General features: G+C 46.3%; 1 protein-coding gene across 1 annotated transcript; it reads left to right on the forward strand.

The window, feature by feature from the left end:
• Positions 1–102: 102 nt before the first annotated feature.
• Positions 103–9,145, forward strand: bub1 (BUB1 mitotic checkpoint serine/threonine kinase). The gene is made up of 24 exons (XM_067241523.1): positions 103–125; positions 581–640; positions 776–917; positions 1,047–1,243; positions 1,382–1,425; positions 1,536–1,612; positions 1,739–1,785; positions 1,895–2,079; positions 2,277–2,401; positions 2,772–3,247; positions 3,403–3,443; positions 3,927–4,046; positions 4,257–4,361; positions 4,527–4,608; positions 4,713–4,791; positions 4,895–5,072; positions 5,172–5,241; positions 5,352–6,184; positions 6,666–6,766; positions 7,062–7,223; positions 7,744–7,901; positions 8,039–8,216; positions 8,649–8,755; positions 8,868–9,145. The coding sequence occupies exons 1-24, from the start codon at positions 103–105 to the stop codon at positions 9,061–9,063; spliced, it is 3,786 nt and encodes a 1,261-aa protein (XP_067097624.1). The 3' UTR covers positions 9,064–9,145.
• Positions 9,146–10,632: the final 1,487 nt, after the last annotated feature.

Consider the following 10,632-nt stretch of genomic DNA (forward strand, 5'->3'; position numbering starts at 1 on the left):
TGTAGCGCGGATTTTGAAAATTACTAACTCGCTAGCCAGCAAATTTAGCAGGGGTTGGAAAATCTTTTGTGCTCAGTAGAACTGTTTACTTATGAGCACACCATGGATGTTTCTACATATTTACAGTAAGTTACATCAGAAATACCTCGTTAACATTAAATAGCGAGGTTAGTTTATTCAGCTACTGTAGAGATCAGACATAAGCAAAAAGACTATCAGCTAGCAACTGTAGCAAGTCTACCAACGCCCTTGTTGAGTTTGTATGATACAAAATTGTTCTTGCTTCATTGAATAAGTAATACAGCATTCAACAACATTTTTGATTAAGCACATGTTACAGGGAAGTGATTATGTCTTGCTGAAAACATACAATAGCTAGTGCTAGACTAGCTAAACTAGATACATTTGCCGCGGCCCGGAGATATGTGCTCATATCTAGCTCTAGCTAATCTGACGTAGAGCTAGTAGCTAGTTAACGCGAATTACTAGATATATTGCTGCTAATAAATCAGTGACTTAATAAGTTACGTTCGTTGACGATGCATTCACAACTATATATGTTATAATATTTTTCTATTAGGAGTTTTGAAGAAAGTATGACCAGCTACACAGGAGATGACCCTCTAGATTCATGGGCCAGGTAACTACGTTTGGCAATGAATAATTAAGCAACATGTTGGATTTCGTGATGCTCTACACACTATAATTCTTACTCAGGATTTGTTTCCCGGCTTGCAAGGTGATGGTTGTCTCTAAATAATGTCTCGTGTTGTAGATTTTATGATTTTTTAGAGAAGAGGGTTCCTACTGAAGATGCCAAGGGGTTGTCAATTGTGCTAGATCGCCTCGTCCAGAGATTTTTGGAAGACGGGCGCTACTCAAATGACATAAGATTTGTGAATTACTGCATCAAGTGTGTAAGTATTTAACAACACAATTAGTTTAACAACTTTACAAGTGATTCAACTTTTAAATCACTTTCTTTTGGCAGTATTTGTAATTGTTTGCGTAAACGACCATAGGACATTTCTTTCTCTTGATTTCAGGCAAGTTATTACGGCGAACCTATCAAGCTGTACAGCTACGTACACAGTAAGGGCATCGGCACAACTACTGCAGCCCTCTACGTAGCTTGGGCTCAGCAGTTTGAACAGCTCGACCAGCACCAGCACGCGGATGCAGTGTACCAGACAGCCATCGAGAACCAAGCTAAGCCATCTGACACTGTGCTACAGCAGTACAGGTTAGGTTTCCCTTTGACTGTACTTAGGGGCACGTTTAGCCAAGAAGTAGGCCTACTGCTAACTTTACTGATGTACCTTGATGAGAATGTATCTCTCATTACTCTTCAGTGTTGATCATGTTCACTTTTAATTTACAGGATGTTTCAGTCCAGGACTTCTAGACGCACAGCAGGAGGTTTAGGTGAGACAACTTTTCGGCATCGTGCTGTTAATGTTTACAATTTTGACATGTAAATTCAAGTTTGATTATGAAATATATATCTAATCAATCACATTATTTTTAAATAACAGATGGCCCACATCCTCTTCAAAATTCTCAACTGGCCAATCAGATGTCATCTCACAGAGAGCCTGGTCTACAGTGCAAGGTGAATATCCAACCGTTTCTGTCTCAAGACAGTGGTCTACATTTCTGTGTATTGTATTTAGGTTTCCAATTAAATGTAGCCTGGTTGATAACAAGCCATGACACAGTCAGCTGCTCTCCTCCATAGGAGCCTGAAGACCTTTCTCAGCTCCCTGCAGACAGAACAGTACGCATGTGAGTTCTCTTTCATAGACTCTTATGCTCAGCTTGTCCTAAAAAATAAATACATGCTCTAAAAGGTATCACATTGTTTTTGGCCTAACAAAGTGTGACTCTGCCACAGAATCTCAAGGTCTGAAAATGCAGTGGGGAAGCCGTCCAATCAAGGCTCAGCCTCCGGTTTACAGACTGTATCCATGTACTGTAAGGATTCCCTAGAATGCCAAGGATCTGAGCTATGCTTCGAGGAGGTCAGGGCGGCCAAATACTATGTTAGACGCAAGCAGGAAGAGGAGTGTAGAGAATTGGGTGAGAAGATGCTTACATTACACCCAAATATTCTACATTTTCTGTCTCATAGCTTGGTTAGATATATAGGCTTGTAATATTGGAACGGAACTGTTATGATGTCATACAGACTTGAGCTTGTGAATTATATGTCACCCCTGTTAAAGTATCGTGGATGTGATCTCTTGTTCCAATCAATGTTGATTTGTTTTGACCAGAGGCCCGCCAGAGACTCGCCAGAGAGAAAGAAAATGAACTCCAGAGGATGAAACAGCTTCTGGATGATCTGGAGAATAATGTTGAGCCAACTGGAAGCTCTCCCAGCTATCCTCCCACACAACAGGTGAGAAAAAAAACGGATTATCTTTGTATACAATTCAGATAGAATTTCAGAGTGGAGTCAGGTGGCTGAGCGGTGACAGAATCGGGCTAGTAATCCGAAGGTTGCCAGTTCGATTCCCGGTCATGCCAACTGACGCTGTGTCCTTGGGCAAGACACTTCACCCTACTTGCCTCGGGGGAATGTCCCTGTACTTACTGTAAGTCGCTCTGGATAAGAGCGTCTGCTAAATGACTAAATGTAATGTAGATAGCTTTATTTATTTATTCAAAATTTTTCAACCCCTGAGAAGTAATATACCTGGTTGTTGGGAAGCACAATATCATCGTTGATATATGTTTTAATTTATTATTATTATTTATTTATTTTTCAGGTACAATGCAACACAACTGCAACAAGTCTGAATCCAGAATTTCTCCACCAGTCCTTCAGGCAACCCCCCTCACTGCACAGTCTAAAAAACCAGCCCACTGTAGCCCAGCGGTTGAATTGGGCACCAGACGTGAAGCCAGAGTCAGAGAGGGCACCCGAGGCTCTCATGCAGTGCAACTTCCTGAGGGAGCCTGTCGCTGATCTGAGCACCCAGAGATGCTCTCCTCTGTTCGGGAAGGGTCTGACGGATCACTGGGCAGCTCCAACACCATCCAGCCACCCCCAGGCTCCCCCTCTGCAGGCCCATGTGGGTGAACACAACTCCCAGCCCTCTGAGCGTTCCTGCCCGGCCCTCCAGAGGCCGGCCTGGGCACACGGAGCGCAGAACGAAGCTCCACATCTGGAGAATCACCCTCGCATGAACCATTCGATGAACCACCTGGCCTCGAGTTTCCAGCAGCACAATGTTAGAGATCAGTGAGTACTAAAGATAATTACCAGGTGTTCCCTCTTGATCTGGATCGACATTTGAAAACTATATGCGCTTTAAAATCTTTCTTTTCAGAAATGAAACATTGCAAGGACATGTTAATTGTTTACATTTGAAACTTCCTAAATGTTTATTTCCCCAGAAATATGTCCGCTTGCGAAGCAGCAGAGTCTAAATTAGATGGTGAGTAAACTGACTTTATACAGCCTAAACGTCCTTGTTCGGTTTGACCATGCACACCATAGATATATATAAACACTAGATGTCTTACGGCGGAGTCTAGAACGTCCGCACACGGCGGCCATCTTGCTACAGTCAACTCGCTCACCCATACATTGTGTTGATGCTACATGTACCTTTTAAATGACCATAACTTGCTCAATTTTCAACCGATTTTGAAACGGTTTGGTTTGTTATCAACGTCAGAGATGTCGGTATGCCACTGCATACTTATGAATAATTATGTTATTTTTTTTAAATATAAGTATGCAGTGGCATACCAACATCTCTGACGTGGCCGCCGTGTGCGGACGTTCGACTCCGTTGTCCGGCAATTCGGACGAGACATCTAGTGTTATATATATATATATATATATATATATATATATCTATGATGCACACCAGCAGTGTTTCCTCTCATGTTTTCCCCTCCACCCTCCCTGGCAGTGTCACAAGGCGCAACGGGTAACCTGTCCCATGTCACTCCTAACACTTCTCTGGGTATTGCGCATGCCACCCCTTCAAGGGTACTCCCATCCCCCACCGTCAACACACGAGAAGCACTGGGTGAGCACAGACTACCACTCATGTTCACATGTACAGGTTCTGCTAGCACGTTGCCTACCCCCCCCCCCCCCCCCCTTCCACCTGGGTGCACTGAGGTACCTGATGATGTTATCTGTAACTTAACAGTGTAAAACTGGTTCATATGTTTTGAAATGTTCAGCTAAGTCGTCAGGTGTTAGTTTTTGTGTGTGTCTTTGTGTTCTCCTTCAGATGTGATCATGGACATGTTCCTGGCCCCCACCCTCCTGCAGGACGAGCCGTTCAGCTGCTTGGCCCAGGCGGAGAAGAGCTTTGATGCTGGCTACCACAGAATGGGTAAACATGTCTTATATATATATATATATATATATATATATATATATATATATATATATATATATATATATATACTCTACCTGGATATTCCAAGTGGCAGCCTACTCACTCTAATTTACATGATTGGTATCAATATTCTTTTCTCATCTGTGTCATCGTGTCAAGGGGATGCCACTCCGTTCAACAAGCCTCCTACTGCGGCCCTGTTTGCAATCTTCCAGGATGAGAATGATAAAGAGAACTGCAGGTGAGTTTTGCCTTTCTCTCGAAGAAAAAAACTTCTTCTTCCCCCAGACTGATAAAGTGTGTTGATGCCATTGGTGTCCTGTGTGTTCCCATCTTTTTCTACAGTCCTGCAGTGACAGTGGACAAGCCAAGGCCATCAAGGGCCCTGGTAGAAATCCCTGTGTCAAAACAAGAGAAACCAAATGTAAGTGTTGGCTAAACTGACTCCACCCCCAGTCTGAGTCGGGTGTTGGAGAGTGCAGGGTACGAGCTGTTATCATGTTTTTTTAACGTTATGTTTCGGTCAGGAGACTCCAACAGAGTTGATCCCAGAAGAGAGCACCATGTGGGGCGCCCGCTACAACTCTCTGACCTCCCTGGCCGCCTGCCCCAACAGCACAGGAGACTTCTCCCTGTCGGCCCACATGGTCTCCACTCCCTTCCAGAAGAAAGAGCCTTACTCACGGGACTTTGAGGAGGACCAAGGTATTCCTCAGCTCACCTACTGAGAACCGACATTTGAAGTGGTTTGGCATTGCTAGTTTAATTGATCCGTTTAACGTAATCATCCGTTTGCTGCATCAGAAAACGATGACCCCAGAACCTTCATCGGCCCTGAGGAGAAACCTTACATGCGACAGCCCATGAAACTCAGGTAATCAGAACCACCATCTCTCCACCCCACATTAGTGTTGTTTTTTAAAATGTGTAAATAAGTTGTTGGAATGGCAACACCATGGGGTTCATTGTTTGTTCCCTCCCCAGCCCCATCATAGAACAGAGTCCGTCTGATGAGAATCTGTTGGAGACAGCGGTGGGTCCCACGAGGCTGCAGGGGTTTGCTGAGCAGGGCACGATAGTGGGAGAGGGCCTGGCCCTGGGGCAGGGAAGCCTGACGGCATGCTCCATGACTGAGGTGCACCACGCGCCTGCCCTGCTGTCTTTCAGAGACCACACCCTGGTCCCCCCTCAGGGCCCTGACGTGGCCAGCAGCCCACCCAGGGCCTCTGGGTCTGGCTGGGATGTGTACACCAGCCCGGAGCAGCCTCCTCAGGCAGCCTGTCCCCTGTCCCCTGTCCCGCCCGGGGCCTTGCGAAGGTCCCAGGGCTTCACCCTCAAGTCTGCCGTCAGCCCTGAGAAAGCCCCAGAGCCTGGCTTCGATGTTCCCATGAGTCCAGAATGTGTCCCCAGGCCGGAATGGCTGGTGATCCAGAGCCCGGAGTTTGTGACCGAACGGGACCTGGATGCACTCATGAGTCCGCAGGGCCCTCGGAAAGCAGACGTCCTCCCTCAGGAGAGCACAGACATCCCCATGAGCCCAGAGCCCAAATTCAGTATGGATGTGCCCATGAGTCCAGCCTGGATCCAGAAAGCCAGTATGGACGCAGCGATGAGTCCTCGCCAGGAGATGAACGTGGACGTCCCCATGAGCCCGTCAGCAGGAGCTGCAGCTGGGACGCTGGTCTCAGATCCCTGGGACGAGGAGCTCATCTCCAGGCTGCTGGAGACACTCTCCACCCCGCTCACCTCCCATCCAGACTGCATTACCTGGCAGTCCAAAGTCCCCAACATCAGCCCCAAGATGACCATCAAGATGGGTGAGGATGAAGGAAAACGGGGGGTGTCTTTCTTTTGCAACCTTTAAGCCCAATTTATACTTAGGTCGCAGAAAACGTTTGAAAAGGTCGCTGACAGAAATGACGGCACGCTCGTGACTTTTAACCGCTTAGAAGTGTCGCCTACCAGGAGAAATTTCTACTGGCGCTGATGTCGTCACATAGTGAAAAATTAAAATAGTCAGTTTCTCCGATTGATCACCTAGGTTACAAAGCGTTAACAATGTAACCATAGCTATGAATGTAACGGTAAAATGATTCTGTTTACGTCACGCGAACCTTGAGGACAGGCGACTGTTTGCCGAAGTATAAATGCAGCAGCCTGAGCGACACTCAGACTGCTGACACTTTGGCAGGACGCTTTTTTCGTCGGTGACCATTTCAAAAGTGTCGGCGACCTAAGTATAAATTAAGCTTTAGAGTTCACAATTTTTTAAATAAGAATATTCATGACTGTCCACAGGTGCAGGCTCCTTACGGGTAGATTGTCTCCTGGGAGAAGGGGCGTTTGCTACAGTCTACCAGGCAACTGACCTCTCCACATCCAAGAAAATGGTTTTAAAGGTGAGAGCTGAATTTATTTTTTATTTTTTCAGAAACTTAAGACATATGGAAGCAAATCAGTGACATAATGTTTAGAATTTTAAAGGCATTGAATACTTTATATTTAAACACCACCAAATTTTTTGGTTTTGAATTCACCTCTTTAAAATTGAAACATGATACTTTCATAGAGAAACTTATTTTAAAAGAGGATACTATGTTTTGGAAGTGTGATCACTTTTGTTAAAACATGTTTTTTTTTTGTTTTTTTTTTGTTTTTTTTTTTTACCTGTATGTTGTTGCTTTGGTTTCGCAGGTCCAGAAACCGGCGAATCCATGGGAGTTTTACATCAACACTCAGCTGAATGCTCGTCTACAGCCCAGCGCACGGCACCTCTTCAGTAACATCCTCTCAGCCCACCTGTTCCAGAACGGCAGCGTTCTGCTAGCCGATCTTCACAACTGCGGAACTCTGTTGGTGGGTCACCTCACACATTTATATCGATCCACACACAAGGGAAGTGTCAGAGCAGTGTTTTGCTATTACACTTAGTGCTCATTTTGGGAGAAAAATATTTGACCGATAACCGACGCTCGTTAACGACCATTAACCGTTAACCTATAAGATGAAAAGTGTAGAATGGATGGGTATCTGTGTTCTAAAAAACAACAACCTTATAACCAGATAATAAACCAGATTAACAAAACGAAAACACATTGAATCCGAGACGCTGGCTGTATCTACATGATTGGCGGCTATTAACAACACAGAAGTACAATAACAGTTAATAATAGTTATTTTGGTAGTCGCTAGATACAACTTTTTTGTCACTAGGAAAGATAAAAAATCTAGCGACATCATCGCAAAATTGCCAACACTGTTTAACCGATAATATTAACCGGTAAACATTCGTATTGTCGGTTAACTGTTACACGTTTAATTATGAGCATTCCTAACACATACTTTTTTTACTGTATGTATTATTCTCCCTCGCCAGAATGCAGTGAACCTGTATAAGAACCAAAGTGACAAGGTGATGCCCCAGCCTCTGGTGATGTACTTCACTGTCTGTATCCTGTACATGGTGGAGCAGCTGCACAGCATCCACATAGTTCATGCTGACATCAAACCAGACAACTTCCTGCTGGGGGAGAGGTGAGGGTCCTGTCATGTTGGGCTTCTGCTCCTGATAAAGAGGAAGACGCTTTTCTCCACCACAAATCAATCACAGGTGTGTGTCTTTGCTTTTGCTGGGGGGATTTGTCATCTCTATGGCGACCATCGTGTTTCAGGTTCCTGGACAATACCTGTTTTGAGCCAGAGAACCTTGATCATGGACTTGCTCTGATTGACCTGGGTCAGAGCATCGACATGACGCTTTTCCCAGAAGGCACCGAGTTCACCGCAAAGTGTTTGACCTCCGGTTTCCAGTGTACGGAGATGTTGAGTGGGAGACCATGGAACTACCAGGTAAGCTTGTGTAACTGCTTTTAGCCTGCTACATGATGCATCTGTCCTGGATGACCCCTGCCCTAACTGCATCTGTCCTCGATGACCCCTGCCCTAACTGCATCTGTCCTGGATGACCCCTGCCCTAACTGCATCTGTCCTCGATGACCCCTGCCCTAACTGCATCTGTCCTCGATGACCCCTGCCCTAACTGCATCTGTCCTCGATGACCCCTGCCCTAACTGCATCTGTCCTCGATGACCCCTGCCCTAACTGCATCTGTCCTCGATGACCCCTGCCCTAACTGCATCTGTCCTCGATGACCCCTGCCCTAACTGCATCTGTCCTCGATGACCCCTGCCCTAACTGCATCTGTCCTCGATGACCCCTGCCCTAACTGCATCTGTCCTCGATGACCACTGCCCTAACTGCCTCCCTGTCTGGTTTCATTAGACTGACTACTTTGGAATCGCAGGGACCGTGCACTGCATGATCTTTGGGACGTACATGCAAGTGAAGAATGAGGATGGAGTGTGGAAGACCAACGCCGTCTTCAGAAGGTAATCACCGTTACCGTTACGTAGAGCGGGAATTTAATCTCTCAACCGAATCACTTTTGATTTGGGATTCTCAGTGTCAAGCACCTCGCTATCTGTCCATCATGTCCTGTAGGAACCCCCACAGCGACCTGTGGAACGAGCTGTTCCACACTCTGCTGAACGTGCCGGACTGCCGCTCCCTGCCCAGCTTGCGTGAGCTGCGGAGCCGCCTGTGCAGCGTCCTGCAGCAGAACTATAGAAACAAGCTGGCCTCGCTGAAGACACGCCTGGTCATCCAGCTTCTGGAGAGCAGGTCAGCCCGGAGGTAAACCTGCCAGAGCCCACCCACCCTCCACCAGCCCCCACCCACCCTCCACCAGAGCCCACCCACCCTCCACCAGCCCCCACCCACCCTCCACCAGCCGCTACCCACCCTCCACCAGCCCCCACCCACCCTCCACCAGCCCCTACCCACCCTCCACCAGCCCCCACCCACCCTCCACCAGCCCCCACCCACCCTCCACCAGCCCCCACCCACCCTCCACCAGAGCCCACCCACCCTCCACCAGCCCCCACCCACCCTCCACCAGAGCCCACCCACCCTCCACCAGAGCCCACCCACCCTCCACCAGCCTCCACCACAATGCCCAGCCCCCCACCCACCCTCCCCTCCACACCCCCACCCACCACGATACTTCCATGTTTGAAAGTATCATGAAAGTGGACCTTATGTAAATACATACAAATTAATTGAATCTTCTCCTGTGTATTTCTTTCTTTTTTCTTCATTATTTTTTTAATCAGTGTTTGTACCATTTGAAATGTTACTTGGTTGTGCTTGGTTCAGATGCATAGGTTTTAAACGTAGGGAGCTTGTGAGATTGAAATGAGATCTTCTTTTGAGAAAAAAACTTCATACCACAAGACACTAGATGTCCCTCTTGTTGAAGGTGTGAGTTTGTAGTTTTCTTTCCTGTTAGTTTGCAAGTAGTTGTGTAAGTGTAGTTGGCAAGGTAAATTTTTCATTGTAAAATGTAATCTGATGTATTTATGTTGGAAAATGTAACATTAAACCACAGTAGGGAAAAATAATAAACCGAATGGTAAACTAATTTCTCCATCCAACATGTGACAGCTTTTACTCGTGAAGCGTCTTCAATCAAATCTACGTGCGTAACACAGTTTGCCTCTACACAGACTCACGGTCGAATACTGTATATAGTCCACTGGTCTAATATAAATCCTCAACCTTATTCTGCAACAGACCCAGATTATTCAGATGATTTCCTGAGATCATCTACAAAACAGTGAGAGATGTGAAACGTGTGACAGCAAAAATAGAAAGGGCGAAACACAATAGCCCAGGAGAGCAGAGTCTCCAGTGCCCTGTGGGTGACCGCATCTCATCTCCTACTCCAGAGTCTCCATCCTCTGCATGGTTAATGAACTCCTTTGTTGAGAGCTCCCTTGTCGATATCGCTACCTCGAGCTCTGGAGATGAAAAGGCAGAGGTGCTCTTAGCACAGCTGTTAATTTGATCTCCAGGAAACTGGAACTATGGCTCTCAGACAGAGATGCCTTTTAAGGATGGACGCTGGGATAGATCTGTCAGACCGTAAGGCGTGAAGAGTAACAGCCCTCTGTCGCCTTGACATCAGACGGCATCTAAATATGGGATGGTCTCTGTACCTGGAGAAAGCTCTTTGATTGTAATCCTGTTCATGGATCTTTGCTTCTATGGAGTGCATCTGCATGGTGTGTTTTACATATTCTTCTCGTTTGTATTTGCATAATGTTTTCAGTCCGACAAAACAGTGGAGGAGCACCTCCTTCCAGCTTCATTTGTTTGTCGAAGAAGCTTGATCAAGGACACTGATGGGAGGGGTCATTTGGAGAGT

This window comes from Osmerus mordax, chromosome 8 (genome assembly GCF_038355195.1).
Source record: "Osmerus mordax isolate fOsmMor3 chromosome 8, fOsmMor3.pri, whole genome shotgun sequence".
Classification (NCBI taxonomy): Eukaryota; Metazoa; Chordata; class Actinopteri; order Osmeriformes; family Osmeridae; genus Osmerus; species Osmerus mordax.

Bases quoted from the DNA above. Each gene is read 5' to 3' on its own strand.
- bub1 (XM_067241523.1), top strand. From the start codon at position 103: ATGGATGTTTCTACATATTTACA. The intron at 4,792-4,894 runs GTAAGTGTTGGC...TGTTTCGGTCAG, and splicing joins CAAAACAAGAGAAACCAAAT to GAGACTCCAACAGAGTTGAT. The intron at 8,756-8,867 runs GTAATCACCGTT...CATGTCCTGTAG, and splicing joins ACCAACGCCGTCTTCAGAAG to GAACCCCCACAGCGACCTGT.